This window comes from Puma concolor, chromosome E2 (assembly GCF_028749965.1).
Source record: "Puma concolor isolate L17-30 chromosome E2, mPumCon1.1.hap2, whole genome shotgun sequence".
Taxonomy (NCBI): domain Eukaryota; kingdom Metazoa; phylum Chordata; class Mammalia; order Carnivora; family Felidae; genus Puma; species Puma concolor.
In genome coordinates, this window is record NC_141681.1 from 33,989,668 (window position 1) to 34,009,422 (window position 19,755).

General features: G+C 55.1%; 1 protein-coding gene across 2 annotated transcripts in view; it reads right to left on the minus strand.

Annotated features, from left to right (window-relative positions):
• The window catches only part of NKD1 (NKD inhibitor of Wnt signaling pathway 1), an 83,864-nt gene that overhangs the window by 12,941 nt on the left and 51,168 nt on the right, over positions 1 to 19,755 (minus strand). For both annotated transcript variants that reach the window (XM_086689461.1, XM_086689463.1), the window contains 2 exons: positions 15,760 to 15,826; positions 1,869 to 1,975 (listed from right to left, as the gene is read on the minus strand). In XM_086689461.1, the coding sequence (XP_086545587.1) occupies positions 1,869 to 1,975; positions 15,760 to 15,826 (174 nt within the window). The remainder of the gene's footprint in view (positions 1 to 1,868; positions 1,976 to 15,759; positions 15,827 to 19,755) is intronic.

Here is a 19,755-nt window from a genome sequence, read left to right on the forward strand (position 1 = left end):
CAGCAGTCCTCGGGCGGCCCACGCTGAGTTCAAAGTCGGCCTTCCCTCAGTTGTGACATGCCCGTCTGATACCTGCCAAGTGGCCACTCTGCTCTGCGAGGCACCGTTTCATGTAGCACAGCACTTGCCCTGCACACACACACACACACACACACACGCACACACACACAGCGGTTACCCGATTCCTTCTCCCTGGCCCTTGTGCTCAGCCCCGAAGACAGCTCAGGGCTGAGTAACTATCCCTACCCCCACCTCCCTCAAGCTCTGTCATGTGCATTTTTTTGTCCTCGTGCCCCCACTACTGGGACTTCTCAGGTGAATCCTCCTCATGGGCCCTGGCTGAGTCCCAGGCAGTCGACCCGGCCCTTTCCAGAAACAGGCCTCCAGGGAAGCGAGACATCAGAAGCCTGCCCTCTGAGCTGCCGACCACCCCAGAAGACACTAGGGACGCCGGTGGGCCCCAGGGCGGAAGCTGGCAACCTCAGCTCCCCGACCAGGTTGTGCTCACCCGCCTCAGCTCCTGCATTCGGGGCCCGCTGTGACCTTTCACCCTCTCCCGTGTCATCCCCCCGAGCCCCCACCATCACCGCTCAGCACAATGCAGCTTGTTATTCCCACACAACGTGTGGCACCGGCAGGCCTCTGGGCCTTTGGTCCTGCTATTCCCTCGGCCTCAAGTGCTCTCCTTACCCCAAAGGCTCCGTGTCATGACCTCTCGCGACTCCTACTCCTGCACTCAGAGGCTCCACTCAGACGCCCGTCCTCTCCCACCCGTGCTCGCAGCCACCGCTGCGCAAAAAGTCTGTCACACCGCATCCCTCCAGCCTGACTCAGGTGACCACCCCCTCCACGTGCTCCTAGGTCCCCATCCCATCGCCGGCTGTGCAGTTCCTGGGTCTGTCCCCTGTGAGGGCAGGAGCCCTGCCCAGTTCACTGCTGGGTCCCCTGGTAACCAGCAGCTGTCAATCAAGCTTGGTCAGAAGGAAGAAGGAAAGTGCTTCTGTGAGACTGGGACACCCTTTTAAGCACGTTAGATGCATTAACTCACCATACTTACAATACCCCGATAAGATGGATACTGCTCCTACCCCCCATTTCATAGGTGAGGCCAGTGGGGCAGTGGCAGAGCTAGGAAGGGAACCCTAGCCTCCTGGTTCCAGAGCTATTTGTGGTCTCGTGGAGGAAAGTAGAGAAGGAAGAAGGGAGGGGGAAAGGAGGGCAGAGAGAAGCTTCCAGAAAGCGCCGTGCCGATAAGCCTGGGTTTTGCTCTCCAAGCACCTGGCCCTGCTCGCTGCAAAGAAGGAGCTTAATACCCTATTTGGGATGGGGCAGGACAGACAGACTGCAAGCTCTGGGAGGGCGTGTTCCTTGTGCTGTTCACCACACAGGGAAACTGAGTCCCAGATAGGGTCAGGGACCTGTCTAAGCCCTCCTGCCCCCTGGGCACCAGCCCATGATGAGAACAGGCCCCAGGAGTTGGACAGGAATTGTTTCTCTCACTGGTGAGGAAATCTGAGGCCCAGAGAGGGAGGCGGTCACCTCGTACAGTAATGGCTGCACCCCCGTCCATGCTCGCGTCCTTCCCCCGGACCACCGGGCCACAGCCCAGCGGGGGCCTCTGGCCACCACCCCACGCTGCACGGCTAGGGGCCAGGGCCGAGTGGGGTGGCAGCGGGGAGTCCTCAGGGCCTGTGCTGAGCTGGGACGGCCCCAGACGTGGCAGGACAAACCTCCCACAGAGGGCCGCTGTTCACACAGGAGGTGAAGGGCCTTCACATCTGGAAGGGCCGCAGCCTCCCTCCTCGAAAAGTACCACTGAGAGGAGAAAACCCTTCCCTCCAGAGTCCGCGCCAGGAAAGGAAACTTACTTCAAATTTCAGCTGCTTCTTGGGACCCGGGCAAGATTCACTCGCCTTCTCCCTCCTCTTCTCGTCTCCACTGGCCAGCCCGTCTGTCTTCTCGGGAGGAAGGGCCACTGCGGGGACGGCAGGGGAAAAAGTATGAGGACAGTCCCCAGCAGGGCCGTGGGGCCCCCGTACCCACCGCGGCTTTGTTCTGGGGACCGTGTGCAGGACCGCCAGGGTGCCGGGCCCCTCCTGTCCGGCCGGTGTGGAGGCCAAATGACTTTGTGCTCTCTGGGCTCTGATAACATCCAGGGCTGCCCGAGGGCAGACCGCTCCCGGGATGCATCTGTGCCAGCCTCTCAGATCACCCAGTGGGCCTCTCAGACCTCCATCCCCTGCCCCAACGTTACAGCTCAGAGAAGCAGCCTGCAGCCGGCCAGGGCAGTGCCAGACCACAGAGGGGGGTCGCAGACCAGGGCCGCTTTCCACACAGTCCCGCTGCCTTCCCTGCTGACATCCTGGCCTCCTCAAAGACGCCGCCTGACCACCGGTGCGTGGTCAGGAGGAGTGAGGGAAACGGGGAGCGCGGTGCCTCTCTCAGCCAGTCCGGGGAGGTTTAGTCTCTGCTTGGGCCCGGATCTTTCTGACACTATGTGTGACCCAGGGCGGGTCACAGAACTTGTCCAGACGTCTCAACTAGTCTCCCCCGCTGTAACACGGGGATCATAACAGTCCCCTCCCCAGAGGATCCCTGTGTGGACTGAATGAGCTATGACTGTGAAAGGCCAAGGCCCTAGGGCCAGCACACAGGGTCCTAGTGATTAGTAGTGTTGGAGGAATGATGTCTCCCCTGCCCCCCCCCCCCCCCCGACTCAATCTCTTGGGAATCAGCACAGCTGTTAGCTAAGTTTTCTCAAAACTGAGGCTTCTGGAATACAAAAGGACACAGAAGCATCCTATCAAACACAGGCAGCCTGGCATGGGGAGCAGGACAGGGAGGGAGGAGCTGACGATAAGGACGCTCGGGTCACCAGTCAAGACAGGCGGGGACAGGAAGGCCGTGGCGGCAACCGACTGACCTGGCCCCATCCATAGCTCCCCTCCCGCCTGGGCCTGAGCGCCCCCTTCTTTCTGTTCACTCCGGGCACACCCAGAGAGACGCGGGGAGCCCCCCGGCCCGCGATGCCCCCACAGCAAGGCAACCATTCTCTAGGGCTGTCAGGGCAACCATTCCCCAGTTGCAGTCGCAGACCCCAGCTCCCTTCTGGTGCTTTCACAGAATGCAGCCAAGGAGGACATAGGGAGCACTTGATGGGGCGAAGGCGACCAACGCTGGCTGCTTCTGATATACTGGGTAAGACCAGGCCCTGCCCTCCCTGCTCCTCCAAAAGCAGAGACCGCAATGGCCAGGAGGTGTGCCACTCCAGTGTGACCCGAGCCCCGGGACAGTCAAGTGGGCAACCAGCCAGTGACCCGAGGACAGCCAAGCACACAGCCTAGGCCACCCTGACTCCCCCGTACTGGCGACCCGCTGGGCCAGAGCAGCCGCCACCATGGAACCAGACAGGGTACAAGGCAGAGTCGCTTCTACGAGGCGACAAATAAGTAGGCACTGCTGTCACCTCTATTTAAAAGAAGGCAAAGAGGTCAAGAGGCTTGTCTGAGCGAGTCGGGGGGCTGGGTCTCTCTCCATGCCCAGCCGTCTGCTCTAGGAGCCCCCCAGCACCTCTAGGGGGTGCCAGTGAGCTCGGCGGGAGTGTCCTGGTTGTGAGGACCGACGTCCTGGGTCCATATCCTGACCCTGCAGCTGGCTGGCCTGGGCAACTTTGGGGTAAGGCGCTGGACTTTTCCGGATCTCAGTCTCCTCGTATGTTAAATGGGGATGAGATGGTTTCTTCCCCACAGAGTTATGGGGAGGAGGGGGACACGGTGAGAAAAGTGCCTACTTAGCACGGCAGCTTACGGGCGATAGGTGCTCAGTAACACTGGCTTTTGCAAATGATGGAGATGACCCATGAGCCCTGCGGATAGCCCGGATCCCAGTGCCCCCCCTCAGCCCAAAACCGCCCCACTGGAGAAACCATGGTGCTCTCCTGACCTGCAGGGCGGGGAGAAGAAAGAGAAACAAAGGCCAGCCCCATCTTCAAAGCTGCAGCTCCCTCCACAGAGGTCCCGGCTGGAGATGTAAGCCAGCCAAGCTTATCGAAGCCAAACTTCAAGTTCAAAGAGAAGTTATCAGAAAACCACCTTCAGGTTCAACATTGCCTTTCAAGTTCCACTTGATAAAACCCAAAGAAAAGAAACCTCTGTCCCTGCTCTCTCCTTTTCTGGAGCACACCCCCCCCCCTCCACATACAGGCCCTCCTCCCTTCCACTCCCCTCCTCTCTCCTCACCCGGGGCGGGGGAGGGGGGGTGTGGGAAAAAACGTCCCCTCCACCGCTCACCCTCTTTATGTGTCTTCTCTAAGGACAAACGTGGTCTGGATTGCCTTCTCTTCACCAGGGGGTCCCTCATCCCATCCCAGCTCAGAAAACCACCCGGACACCCATGGGGCTGGCCACCGACAGGCGGGGGAGACTGGGAGCCACCCTGCCCCAGAGCCCTGGGGGCCGGGAACAAGGAGAGTAAGCACCCTTTGTCCCCACCAAAGGCCCTTCACCTGGTCACTGTCCCCTGCCCAATGGCCAGAGGAGGTACCAGAGAGCTGGTCAGAAAGCCTGGCGGACCCCAGTGTCAGAAGGAGGGACTGGAACTCCTGTGAGTTCTACACCCACATGTGAACCCTCTCGAACCAAACAGCATCAACTAGCCCCCGGCCCCACCTGCCGTGTGCAGAACAAACCGCCCTCTATCCATCAACCCCGAGGCTCACGGGCAGGCACAGCAAGGGTAAAGGGTGCTCACCTCGGGCTGCCCAGGTCCCACCAACCAGCAAAGAGAATGGCATTTTTGTCAAGATGGACTTTGGCTCCAGATTTCGAGCCCTTTCTCTGTCTCTTACTCCTGTTCAGCCCAGCGGATTTATTTTCCCCCCGGAGATGATCTTTTGGGGGGCATAATTTCAGAGGCACTCTGATCACTCTTTAATCATTCACAGTAACAGCTGGCCATCCAGCTAATTTCAAAGAAGAAAGGAGGGCTGGAGGAGAGGTAGGAGAAGAAGGAAGGAAAGGGATAGACTGAGGAGGAAAGCAAAGCCTTCAAGTTCAAAGACTCGTATTCTGGGTTTATATTCTGGGCTCACAGTGTCTGTGAAGTACCTTTGGATGAGAGAGCAGGATGCCCTGGGAGCCAAACCCACCCAACGCCTATTTTTGTAAATAAAGTTTGAGTGGCGCACAGACACGCTCATGTGCACCGTGTGTGGGTGCTTCACTCTACAATGCAAAGTTCAGGAGTCACGACAGAGACCGTATGGCCCATAAAGCCCAAAAGATGTATTCTCCCGGCCCTTTATAGAAAAGACTGCGGGGGCACCTGGGTGGCTCAATCGGTTAAGTGTCTGACTCTTGACTTCAGCTCAGGTCACAATCCCACAGTTCGTGAGATCAAGCCCTGTGTCAGGCTCTGTGCTGACAACGAGAAGCCTGCTTGAGATTCTCTCTCTCCCTCTCTCTCTCTGCCTCCCCCTCAACAATCAATCAATAATCTTTTTTTAAAAAAAGAAAAGATGGTGAACTGTACTTAGGTAAATGCAGCCCTCCCTCCCCGCTAGGGTACCCTGATAAGCAGGGTGCAGGCTGGATTTCACCTGCTGGTCACCTGCTTAACTGGAAACTCTTGTGCAGTACACAACCTGCCCAACCATACACAGCAGGCATGGAAGAGAGAAAATGTCAACTCTGCTTTCTTAAAACCAATTCTCAGCTCAGATGAGTCTGGGGGGCAGTGGGTAAGCTCCTTCTCCTCGGAAACTACTCCCTGTCCTTCCTCACACCATGGCTGCAAGGAGCCTGCTGGCTGTGTTTACCAGATGATGGCTCTCTCCCACATTAGCTCCCAACCTGGCATCTCTCCACCCCCAGCAACTGCCAGATTAAATGCATTACTTGACCATCTTCACCCGGCTCGCTTTGATGTTCCCTTCTCAAGCTTCAAAATACCTTTTGGAGGGAGATCAGACAGCATTAAACAGAATTACTAATTAATTAAGCAAAGTTAAATTTTAAACACTGTTTGTTGTGTTAGCCAAAAGCCTGAACAGAACAGACTTTTTTCCTCCACTGAGATCAAAGACAGTCTCTTCCCTGTCCCTCCCCCAGTTTAAAAAGAAGAGGGGGCTGGGGAGGAAGAGAGGGAAAGAAGAGAGTGCAGGGGAGCGTCAGTAAGCAAGGAAAGACCCAAGTGGGGGTGATCTTTGGGGGTGGCCGTGGGGTCTAGACTCCCAGCCCTCACCCTGCACCCCCAGTCCCAATGGGAGGCATCAACAGCTCATTTGGGACTGCATGCTGGGAGAGCCACGGTCACTTTCTCAAGACTGTTTAGCCTGGCAAATAGCAGTGACCCAGGGAGCCGGATGGCACAGCCCACCCAGCCAGAGCTGCTGACAGCCGGCGCCACCCAAACAGTGTGAGACTCAGGCTGTGAAATAAAACAGACCCGCCCTCCCGCAGCCCCACCCTCCCTGGCACCCAGGTGGGACCAGCACCTCAGCGTTCTTCCCCAAGGGGCCTGGGCTCATCTGAGAAGCAGGTTGTGTACTGCACAACTCTAGGGGACTCCGTTCACAGGCTGGACCCCAGATGCCTGTGTACTGCTGGTGACAGTTTTCAGACAGACGGCAGAAAGGTGTCTTGAGGGGGGCTCCTTTCTCCAATTTGCACAAATGCATTTGTTACGCGCAGAGCACGGTCTGTCCCCACCTGGACTAGCCCTTCATTCTGCACAATCTGATCTGGGGTCTCTTGACAGCTTCACAGGAGCCTGCCACATGCCGGCAGGCAGACTGCAGGTCTCGTGGGAGCCAGGGTCCTGCTGGCTAGTGCCCCTGGGATGCCCAGAGCACACAACACGTACCACCCATGCACAGGGCAACCATCCCACCCCAGTGTGCTCAACTGCACCAAATCCCATAGGCAGACGCAAGGAAGCCTGCATAACAAACACGCCATAAATTCTGGCCTGATTGAGACTAGGAACCGGAGTGAGGAAGGGGGTGGTTGAAAGAGGTAGGTCTGATCCTGAATCCCATACTTAGGCTAAAATCCCAACCCTGGACGATATCAGCAACTGCCAGCTTGCTTTAACACAATCCAGAAAGGCCTGGTTGATAATAAACTTTGGAAGTAGGGGACAAGTCTGAAACACAGTTATGACTACATCAACCCCACCAAAGACCAGAAATCACTAACACTCAAAGGCATGGCTCTCTTAGCCCGGTTACCTGCCACGTTCTTCCCAGTTGATACGACGTAAAGATTTAACGCAAGCCAGCGCTTCCTTGCCGGAGGTTGGACCCCCGCCCTGATGTCCCCACAGGCCTTTCCCAATTGTCCATGTACAGATTATCTGCCGCAAATATTTTAGTCTCAGGGTGGCTCGCCAGGATGTTTCTGACTCCCCAGCCCTCCGCCAGCAGCTGCGAGAGGGAATGCAGAGGAATTTTAATATTAGCCTATGCCAAATATAATTAGGCGCGTAAATCTGTTGCCAGTAAAAAGAGAAAGGTATCATATGTACATTCCAGGCCAAATGGTTTCTTGTGTTATCTGCACGAGGCTCTCCTCAGGGAGCAAGGATCCCAGAGACACACAAATCTGTCTGTCAACGAGCGCAGCCGTGGGCTGGTGGAGTTAGTGGGTGTGCGCGTTACTCCATCAGGGCCTCTAAGTAACACCAGGCAGGATAGGTTACTGTTTGCATCTTACCAAAGAGGAAACTAAACTCAAAAAGCAAAGTGGATCAAGCCATTTCCCTGCCGAGATCGATCTGCCCGCCGCTGTCTCTCAGCCCTGTCTCCCCACAGAATCGCTTTCCAGTTTTTGACCCAGCCGTGCTCTCACACTGTTATCCCTGCCAAGAACGCCTGTCCTGGCTCTCCAGCTCCTGCTCACCCTTCAGGTCCTCAGCTTAGGCCTTCCAACCTGGGAGATGGTGCCTGCATACCCCCGGGGGCTAGGTTAGGGTTCCCTGCTCAGTGACACTCTCTCACACCGCCGTTATCATTACTCAGTTCATCCTAGCTTCTCGCTGTGGCCCCAGAATACGGTACAGTGCCTGTCGCACCACATCAGGTCCGCCAACACCATCATCACCGTCAAAACGACGGTAAGTGGCAGCACCAGGATTTGAACCCAGAAGGGATAGAAACAGAAGAACTAAAAGCCTGGTTTCCTGACTCCCCAACCACTGGTCTCTCCACTCTGTCACACAATCGTTGACACCTGTTCCTGCCTGTCTCACAACCATGCTCCTCCTTCTGAGCATCTGGGTTTCCTCCGGTGGCCGCCCCCCTCCCATCCCAATCCACTTGGTTTACAGAGGGCTGATTCGACTCCAGCTTCGGGGGTGCACCCAGCGCCCAGACCCGACATGGTATATTTCATCCCGGTGGCCACTGTGGCCGCTCTTTGGTCAGTATAACGGGAGAGTTCGTCCTGAAGCCAATGGAGTGAAAGCTTGTGGGCCCCTCACTTGCGTGGGACAGGCCCTAAGCAATGTGTTCACATGCTCACTTGCTTTTCTGACACTTTCCAATTAGGCATTTTAACCCCAGTCAGCTACGACCCTTGTCTCTTCCCATTCTGACTTCTGTACATCCTCTTGTGTCACACAGTTGGGGTGAACACAGGCATTTCTGGAATCGAGCTAAGGGAGGGCTGAGTTGGAGATACAGGTATTTAGGTTTAACAGGACACATATATAATCTGGTTCAAAGTTATAAAAGGATCATACAAAAAAATAAATCCATAAAAGAATCATGTGTTTCTTTTCTTAAAGAAGGCCCCCAAGCCGGATTAAGTTCGGGTCCCACAAAACCTAGATCCACCTGTGCCAGCAAAGTGAGAATCACACTTTTGCAAGACGTAGTGAGACTTGGGGGCTTTCTTTCACCTGTGATGGTTGAGTTCATAGAATGTGAGCACCTAGAGCTGGGTAGCCATCCTTCCCACCTTAGCAGGACAGACCAACAAAGGGGCGGAGGGCACCGGTGACGGAGACAGAGGGAGAGAGGATGGGAGGAAGGCAGCGAGAGTATGTGCGTGTTGGATGACACAGTTTGAGCTCCCAGATCCAGCTGGCCCTTTTTGGGCAAGATCCACCCTAGAATTTTTCAATATCGTGAGCCAAAGCTTCAGCAAATTTGGGCTGAATGTCGAAAGAAGCCAAAGAATCCTGACTTAACTATCCATCACTCTGAGCCCCTGCTTGTCAGGAAAAACCACCACCAAAACAGGAAGTGACATGATGAGTATTCTCCAAGGTGGCTTCTGGCACTTTCCACCAGCGGGTGTCTACCCCTTCCTGAGACCAGAAATGCCAGCCAGGGTGTTTTTCTTCACAATCCTGCCTCCCCAGGGTGCACTTTACCGTAGGGAGAATTTCTTTAAGGACCGGTTGTGACTAAGGGGAAAGAGGAGAGGAAAAAAGAAAACAAAGGAAACAAGCCTTCCCAACAAATAGCATTCTGGCCTTTTCCCTCATCAGAGCATAAGGTTGATGGCCACTCTGCTTTGAGGTTTGTATAGGCTTGAGACGAAACATCTGTTCAGGGAGGGAGGGGGGGAAGCCGGGAGAGGGAGCAGGAAAGAGAAAAAAGCCTTTTGGGGCTAAAAATACCATGTCCCTTCCACTCTCCCTCGGTCCCCGCCCAAGTTAAAACATGTGATGAAATCCAACTTTTAGAATCTAACCCCGAGCTACTTGAAACTACTAAAGCCTCTTCGGTATCTGACACAAGTCAGAATTTCCACTGTTCCAGCTGAGCTTTTATGAAGAACAGACTTGAGAGAAGCTGCTGTCACCGCCGACACCCGGGCTTCTGGGGGGACTGCCGCGGAGTGGAGTCGGGCCTCGCTGACACTCGCAGGAGCACAGGCTCTGAACTGAGACACGGCAGCCAGCGGGGTGTGGCCCGCCTGCCCTCCGTCGGGGGGGGGCCCCGCTGCTCACCAGTCGTGTCTTCTTCGTCTTGGGCTTCCAGGGAACCACCGGCCAGCCCCGCCAATTGACCGGCCCTGCCAGGGAGTGGTGCGGAGCCGCCTGTGGTGACATCCTTAGAAGTCCCCTCCCTCCCTCCCTCTCTTTCTCCCCCCAGCTGCTCCCTGACCTCCAGACTCAGTGTCCAACTGCCTACTTGGCCTCTCTACCTGGATGTCCAACAGCCATCTTGAACCCAATGTGCCCCCAACAAAAAGCCTCCACTGTCACCCGCCTAAGCCTCCACGTCAGAAGCGGCACCACCACTGCCTTCCGTCCTTAAGCCGGACGTCGAAGGCGAACCCGGGATCCCTTCTTTCCTTCATCAACCTCCCCTCTCTCACCTCTACCCCCAGGGCCACCCACTGCCCTCCAGCCCCCCAGCCCCGATGCTGGGTGACGTCATCACCTCTCACCCGCACTACTGTGACCGTGCCCCATCTCCATGGCCTCCTTCCTCCCCACACGCGGCCCATCACGCTTTCCGGAAGGATCTTGTTAAAACGGATGTCAGAGGCTGGCACTCGCCTATGCCTTCTCTTCAAAGGCAGCGTAAAACCCAAGCGTGTGGTCCCACCCCTGCCCACTGGCCCACCCTTGTCCCCAGTGGCTCCTCCTACCACATAGGCCTCACTTTTGTTCTTCCCTAAACCCCAAGTTCCTTCCACCTTGGGGTTCTGCTTGCTCCTCCTGGCTGCTCTCCCTTCACATCCTCCCAAGGCTGGTCCTTCCTCAGCTGAGATGTCACCTCCTCCGAGAGGCCTTGCCACAATCTACCCCTCATGGCGTTTTACCACTACCAAAAATTTGCACGGCCGTTCTCTGGATTATTCAGTCACTACCTGCCTCCCTCAGGCGAGCACCCTGCCAGTAAGGCCCACCTACCTGGTTCATGGTCGAGCACCCAGGACTCAGCAGGGCCCCACGCCTGCAGGCGATGCTCAGCTAAATACTCCCTGAATGAGCAAGAGTCAGAGGCCTGAGCTCCATTCTCAGTCTGCTGTGTTACCTTAGACGGCTCACGTCCCCTCTCTGGGCCTCAGCTTGCCAACTACAAATGAAGGGGGCTAGAGGCCTTCCCAGGGCTCCTCGGGTCTGTGAGTGGTTGACACATCACACCTGGGGGCCGAGACAGACGGACCTGGGCCGCAAGAGGGAGTACACAGGACCTCCCTGGGTGGCCCGAGGGAGGGGACTGTCTGACTTCATGCTGTTGACTTCATTCTTCCAGTGAGTATTTATTGAGCACTTACAGCATGCCAGACTCTATGTCAGGCACTGGGAGGAGACATTCAGAGATGCTAATAGGATTAAAGAAACTTTGAAAATAGGTCTTCTTTGATCTGGACTGGTAAATAATTATAAACACCAGTTGGCTCCCCTTCAAGAAAAGACCCATAAAACAATAAGACTCATGACAGCTCACAGACACCGGGCACTTACTCCGCACTGGGGCCGTTCTCTGGGATTACATAAATGACCTCACGGTCTTCACGGGAGCCCTGAGGAGGAAGTGCTAATGATTACCCCCCCCCCCCCACACAAGGAAAATGCAGAACAGAGAAGTGAAGGGATTCACCCCAGGTCACCCAGTGAGTTGTGGTTTAAAGCCAGGCTGCTCTGGGGCCCGACTTGCAAATTCCCAAAAGGTCCAAATAAAGATAGGAAGGTACTTCCCCTGGGTTCCGAGGGGGTGGGGGTGAGACAAAGTTCGGGGCCCATCCAGAGTCAGGCAGGTCCTAAGCTCACAGTGGGGCCACTCAGACCCCAGGGCCTCAATCCCAACACCATGGCCGTGCTGGGCAGGACTAGCTACTCTACCACAGCCTCAGGCTGGGGAAGTGGCGATCCCATAGGCCCCGTCAGGCCAGACCCAGGCTGCGCAGAGGGAGGCCGCCCCCCCCCCCCCCCCCCGCAGCCCTGGGTCCTGGAGGGAGGACCTGGGCCCCCAAAGGGAGGGGCCTCCTGACTTCACTCATCCTGAGGGTTCCTTGATGGGCGTTCTGTGAAGTCAGCTCTCCACAGATGCCAGGCAGGTTGCTCTTTGCCTGCTTTCATCCCCAAGTGGAGGTCAGAAGACAGGAAACAGACTCGGTGTTAGGGTCAGTGGGCAGATACTAGAGGGGGAGGGGCAGAAGTGAGTCAAGGCACGGGGAGGGAGGGGGGACCTAGAGAGGAAGCTGCATCCTACGCCGAGTGGAGAGGACACCCCCAAACACAGCTCTTCCGGGGGCCATTCAGGGTGACACAGGTCAGCCAAACAAGGGTGGCACCCGTTTGCACCTCAGGCCACAAGCCACAGGCTGCCACCGCCTGTCCTACGGCCCAGCCGGGGAGGTGGGGAAGCCAGGTGGGTACTGGAGTGACGAGTGGGGCTGGCCGCCCATGCTCAGACCCCAGCCGGGCCAGCAGAGGGAGGGTCCCTCTCCCCTTCTCCCCTGGAAAGCCAGCCTCCTGTCCACCCCTGCCACGCCCAGCCAGCTCTCCTGGCTTGGGACTTTTGATGTTTACTTTGTTCTCTCCACAGTTCAAAAGGAGCTCGGAAGCCTCGCACCAAGCCCAGACTTAATCTGCCGTCCCGCGAGCTCCCAGCTGGCCAGTTAAGGCGGTTAAGATGCTGGATTAGGGCCGGCTTTACATAACAACGCAGGAGCTAAAGCTGTCCTCTCCTGGGATGGCTAAAAGACTTCTTTTTATCTTCACGCCTCAGATGGCCTTTTTTCTCCCTTAAACAGCCCTCCAGCCCGCCAAGAGGCAATGAACTTGGCCAACAGGAAGACAAAGGAGAGAGTCAGGATTCCGCGCGCTCTCCCTTGGCCGGGTAGCACAGAGGGACGCCCCCAGGCCAGGTGGATGCTTCTCGGGGGCTCAGCAGCACCTGCTCTTACTGTGGCCACGTCCCCCCATTCTGGGGGGTGCGGCCTCAGGCCTCTGCACCGAGGGCGACCGTGGCACCACAGGCAGTCACGGGCCCAGCATCCTCCCAAGGAGTCCCAGGGCCACGCGGGCAGCCCAGGCGCACACCAGAGCAGTCTCGCTCTTAACTGCTTCATCTACGCAGTGCTCTCGCTTTTTAATGCTGTGGTTCGTCTCTCAATTCATCCTCCTTGTGAAAGTTTGAACATTCATCACTATCGTCCTCTTTGTGCACACTTTCTGATTTTAGTATCCTTCTCCCACGCCCAAGAGGAGCTACTGTCTTTGTGTGTTGAGGCCTCCAGCCACCCCGTGATATGCACGCGGTACACACGCATATGTGCAAGGAAATACGGAGTGCTGTGTCATGCCCTTTTTTACATAAAATATACTGAGACATGCTGCATCTTTCTGCAACCTGATGTGTTTTGTATTTTGTGCTTCTGCGTCAGCTTTGGCTTGAAGAAAGAGGCCGAAAAGCTTGACCGCCAACAACTTAGTCCGACCCCTAGTTGGGAAACTGAGGCAGGAGAGTGGCCTGAGCCCCCTCCCTCATCAGTGGTGGCACCAATGTGCCTAGACATCATCAGTAATGAGCAAGGTGCCCAGGCTGCCCTTCAAGGCCAGGAATGCAGCTGGGGCAGGGGGTGGGGGGGGGCATGGGGTCAGACTGAATGATGCCAACCTCACACCCTTTTCCCCAACGGGAGCTGGGACCCCCAGGCACCTCATATTCATCCCCCATCCATCAACCAATGTTTGTAAGTGTCGCCCTCCCCGTGTCTCAGGGATTCGTTCTCCCTGCAAGGAGCCCACAGCCTCCGTGCACCCACAGAGTCCGGTTCCACATCCTCACTCATCATGTTACAGAGGGCAAGGGGGGCCCAGAGCTGGAGGGACCTGGCCACAATCCACAGCAGGTCGCTACCAGAGCTGGGAGGGGAGCCAGGGCCAACGTTCCTTCTACTTCATTATAACAGCATGCATGCTCTGAATGCAGACATCAGAGGGAAGTGGATTCCATGGGCGGGCCATTTCATGTCTGATTGAAGGCAAAGACACCTCACTTGAAATCAGTTACATGATTTCAAACTGAGCCTCAATGGACAGAGAACTGCCTTGTTTTGAGCAGTAACTAGAGGCTCAACAAATGATGGATAGAAAGACAGATAGATGATGATTGGAGGATGATGTTTCCGTGGATGAAGGGATGATTGAATCCATCCATGGGTGGAGGATGGATTATGGGTGGCTGAGTGATAACAAAGAGCTGGCTGGCTGGTGGGTGGGTGACAGGAGAGTAGAGAGGAGAATGAAAAGGCAATGGATGGATGGATGGATGGATGGATGGATGGATGGATGGGGCGTGACCAGTGGGTGGGTGAGTGACAGGGGAACGAAGGGACAGACAGATGAGTGGTGGTTGGATGGGTAGTGAATGGGCGATGGATGGAACAGGTGGAGGGATAGATGAACAAGAGAATGAACTTGCTAATGAGTTATGGTGCGAATGAGCAAATGAATACCTAACAGGAATGAGGGCTGATGCCCATGTAATCAATGTCCGGGATCAGCTCAGTCCCTGAGGGCTTACACCCTGCACACCCTTATCTGACTCCCCAGATCTCTCGGCACCAACTCCTGACATCTCTCTCCATGGAGCCAAAGATGACAGCTGAGGCTTGAGGGGAGCCAGGGCATGACAGAATCAGAGCTGCAGAGCCCCTGCATGCAGCCACCAGGTCTTCAAGCAAGCACGCTCAAGGGAAACACCCCCAAGCCTTCACAAAGCCTTCCATCCATGGGACTCCCCACCCTTGGTTCAGGACCTGCTCATATTTGAGTCTGATAGATACCTGGGTCCCAGCCTGCCTCCAGCTCCTGGGCAACTGAGTGGATCTCTTAAAACAGTGCTTCTCAAAGTGCACAAATCACCTGGGGAGTCTCTTACAGTATAGATTGGATGCAGCAGGCCTGGGGCTGAGCAGGGGGACCCTATGCTTATGACAACTGTCAAGCTGGATGTGGCCACAGCCCTCAGGCCTGGCCCAGGCTCCCCTTGAGAAACCCTTGGCACTGTCTGCTCTCCTCTCAAGGCTCTACAGGGGCCCAAGGCCTAGGTCCCCCTAAGACCCTACCAGTTGCCTGTCCTCACCTCAACAGCGAGGCCCCTACCATCCTAAGGCTTCCCCAGTGCAGTGATTCTCTTCTCAGATTCTGAGCGTAAAACGGAAATGCTATCCCGCTTCGCAAATGCTTTCCAATCAATGCCACCTATGCTTGCATCAACTCAGGGAGTCCAGCAGGGAGAAGGCTCTCATTCCTGTTCTGTAAGTGTGGAAACTAAGGCTCAGAAAGGTGGCGTGCCTTGCCCAAAGTCAAGTCGGTGCTCCAGTGTCCGCCTCCTTTCCACAACAGGTGCTTCCCCTTGAACAAAGACAGGAATGAGCGGAGAGCGGCCAGTGGGGCGCCATTTGTATGTATTCCAGCTGAGCGATGTGAATGACAAATGGGGAAATAGATCAGCTACGTGCCGAACACAGTTTGAGGGGCCAATGAGCTGCTACTGTGATCACCCCCCAATGGGAAAGCTGAGCTCCAACAACCTGTCCAAGGCTCCACAGCCAATACAGAGCAGAGCCAGGATGTGAGCCTCGGGAGCCTGGCTCCACTCTGGGCTTGGACCTGTGAAGGGCGATATTCCCTTTTTGCCTCTCACCCCCACTCACCCCCACTGACAGGGTCCAGTCCTCCGCCTGGTCTGCAGATTTCCAGGGCACACAGGGCACACGGTAGACTAGATGGCCCCTTCCCCATCTCACTGCACCCTGGGAAGAAGAGAGCAATGGATTCCAGTACCTTCTAGCCGAAAGCCTTCCTCTTCCTCCTCACTGAGCGTTTCTCTGAAAATTTCACCCACGAGCTCCTAGAGGAAGACAAAGCAGGGACATTAAGCAAGAATTGGACAGAGTCAGGTAGGAGCCTGGTGTTGGGACGTCATGAACGTGTGCCCAGCTGGTCACAAGGAAGCGGGGATCCTGCTCTAATTCTTCCAATGGGAATTTAGGTCAACTGAGGTGGATCCTATCACACTTGAAAAGTGAATTATCACCATGCTTTTCAGGAAGTAACTTTTTCTCAGCTCACTATAAAATACTATACCCGACCACACTTCTCCCTCAGAAAGGAAGTTCCACCGTCCACCCTGGAAAAAGACAGAGACAAGATGAGAAAATGTCTCTCATCTACCCCTTGGAGTCAACTCGACTCCAGCAAGCCGCCCCTGTGGGTCCCGAGAAGGGATCTCAGTTTGAATGATTCTCCAGCAGAGGGTCCCGGGCGGGCCGTCTCCATGGGTTTACAAAGAGGGCCTGGAGTGCCCAAGGGGAGGTCTCTACTACCCTTAACATAAACCCCAACTCTTCAGCATCACATTCAGAAACCTGCATGCTTTGGCTCGGGCTGATCTTCAGACAGGCCTGCCACATCTCCGCCGTGCACACACCTGCCAGAAACCAGCCTGATCCTGGCACATGCCTTGCCTGGTGGCATCCTTGAGGATGCCTGGCGGCTTATCCCATATGGCAGAGTTGGTCCCAACCAGCCTGCTCAGGCTGTCATTCAGATGTGGTCAGGTTGGCCAGGGGACTTTGGTTGGGAAATTTCTGGGATGTCGACAAAGGTACGACCTATCTCACCCCACCCCTGCAGGATGACTCTAGATACGGAAGAAGCAGGGCCGGCATTTGCCAGACTGTCTTCTGCATTTTTTGGTATTCTGCCCGTAAGAGTTCTGTGATCTAAAAAGATTGTTCTGAGGTTTCGCAAGATCCCGTACTGAAGAATTTATGACGGTAATGGACACTGTGAGTATCCAAGTAGTAACTGAGGCTACGTTCCCCAATTCTCCTCCTATTTAGACCGTGGAGATTTGTTTTACACAAGCATCACATGGGATTCGTGTTCCGAGGAACCCACTTTGGGAAATGCTCCTCTTCTGGGGGAGAGACAAGGTTTGAGAAGTTATACCGCCTTATCTCTTCAGATGCCACAACAATGCTACGGCAGCATTTCTCGAACCACAAAATGACAAGCAATAAAAAAGCCCAAACTCAGCAGCTGTCATCAACTTCTCTTTTTGAAAAAAAAAAATGGGGGGGGCAAAGAGAAAAAGAAATGAGAACGTACCCTTCTCGTTGAAAACTCAGAAGGAAAAAAAAAAATCCTGCACCTCAGATGCTTAACAGAAAAATCAGGGCTTGCTTTGATTAACCAAACAAAAATAATGCTTTGTATATCTGATCTTATCAACTGGACACAGCTGGAGCTAAGTCTCTTCTCTTCTTTTCTCTTCTTTTCTTTTTTTTTTTTAAAGGATCAACAGCTGACATTTTATGGATCAGGGCCGGTGTTCACCTCTCGTTCTCCTTTCAGATCGTTCGGGGGCGTCACACACTCTTTCCTACGGTTGTGAAAATGTGGCCACTCAGACTCCCGGGGTCCCACTGACTTCAAAACCAGGCTGCTTGATTCCTGGAGAGAGGATGGCTTCTCCCTCCTCCTCCGCCAATTATCATAATCACCGAACACTTCCCGGGCTTGTAAACTGGCTGTTTGTGTTAACGGTGCTGGAGTTGACAGGGAAGCAGGGAGCTGGTGACAGGGAAGGGACGCACTCAGGTGGCATCATTAGACGGCTGGGACGCTCCGGCAGCCAATTAGAGCCCATCTTTCATGCCAGAGGAAGACGGATGCCATCTCCCCATAAAGGAGCACTTCCTCACAGGAGCAGCTGACGGTCTTCAAGGGAGTCAACAGCCCGCTTCACGCTCGGCTCTTCTGGAAAGCGGGGGGCTCAGTGCTGACCTTGGCCCACCACCCTGACCGCTGCAGGCAAGGCAGACAGGACCTGCCAGACCCATACTTTTGAGCGCACGTGTCTTCTTATTGGCAGACTTGGAGGAGTTTAAAGACTCCGTCACTCCCAACAAAGCAGCCGTCTGGAACCCCGATAACGATGCCTCACAGTGTGTATCATGCACTCTGAGAACTGTCTGCTGTGAGGACGAAGCTCTCTGACACAGCAAAGACACATCTCTGCATATTAAAGCAGGCTTCTGGCAAGCTCCGGGGTCGGCCTCTTCCTGCTAAACCTTACCCTGCTCTGTATAACCCTGTGAGAGCTCCTTTGCATCACGGTCCACTGACATACTGTGCAGTTACAGAAGCTCGACATTGGCAAACGTTCATTTCATCCGCTGAGCCAGGCGGCCCGGGGCCAGTGCCATGCAGTGTCTGTGGTCTTCAAGCTTTGAATCGCTAAGCTAGAGGCAATGCAGTGTGGGGCCAGACACAGGATCACGTCCTGGCTCCCTTGCCTCGCTCGCCCTTGGACCGGGCTGGCATTGCCCAGCCACTGCCTTCTTGGGACCTCAGTCTATTTCTCTGTAAAATGGGCACAATGATGAACCACAGCAACGATAGGACAGCTGACCTTCTCGCATGTCTCCTAAGTGCCAGGCACCGTGCGAGGCACCTTATGAGTATATCATCTCCCTCAATCTTTGCCACGGCTCCGCGCTTTCTATCTCTCAAGGAATAAACGCTCATAAAAATGATCTGCAATTTGTAAACTCAGAGTTATAACTGTTATTATTATTTTTTCTACAAAGAAAGCACCCTCAACCCTCCAGGGACATAGAAGACAGGACATAATGGTAATGACAGCCACTTGCATCATTTACCAAGTGCTCCTGGTGTACGAGGCACTGACTGACAGACTCCTCACAAGAACTTCCAGAGAATGGGGTTCCCAACAGCCCTGGATTTAAGTGAGGAGGCCCCAAGGGGCCAGGCGAGTGGCTCTGGATCATCAGCTAAGATTGGAGCCATGCCTGGCTTGGGCTTGTGCAGTGGAATCAGGGCTCCTGTGGGCACGGGGACGGAGGCAGCCAAGAGTCTGGGCACTTGCCAGGGACCACGGATCACACTTAAAGAAGTGTAAGAAAAACAGGCTGGCTAGTGGCTCCGTGGGTGGTGGACAAGTACTCCTGTTTGTCCTGTGCGACTAGAAGGGCCCACGGCTCCTCCCCGCCAGGTCTGGGACTTGGCAGGGCCCTGGCCGGGAGGCCCGCCTGCGAGGTTTGGGGCCAGGCCCTCAGGACCACCCTTCAGGAAGGCGCTCAGACCCCTCGACAGCCACGAGCCCTGCTGGGAGCCCCAGTGCAGCAGGTGCAAGGCACAGTACTGGAATGGGTCAGACCCTGGTTCAAATCCCAGCTCTGCTTCACACAAGATGCATCATTGGGGTGAGGGAAATTTCTCGGCCTCCCCACGTGTACACAGGGATGATAGCACTCATGATGCCTCGGGGCGGGTTGTGAGGGTTAAGTAAGCCATGGCAGGTAAAGTGTTTAACGTTACACCTGATACGATTGAGGCTCATGAGACCGGTAGTTATTGTTTCCTACTTCTTCTTCTACTCTGATTGTCAAATGGCTACCAGAACTTTGCTCAGAGAAACTCAAAGTCTCACCAGACCCAACATGCCCTCAAAGACACTGGGAAACACCCTCCTACCCGGCATACTGTTTTTAACGCTTCGCATTTAATCCTCAGGGCAATCCTTTGAGCTAATACCATTATTGTCCCCACTTCGCAGATGAGAAAACTGAGGCACAGAGAGGTTAAGTGACTTGCCTAAGGTCACACAGCTAGTCAGTGTCAGAGCCAGGATGGAAGGCAGGCTGCCTGGCTCCAGAGCCCACACCCTTCACTGCCCCCCCTGTAAGAAGCCCCAGTATGGGGCTTGGGATGCAGTGACTTCCCTTCACTGCTGCTTTGTCTATTCGGCCA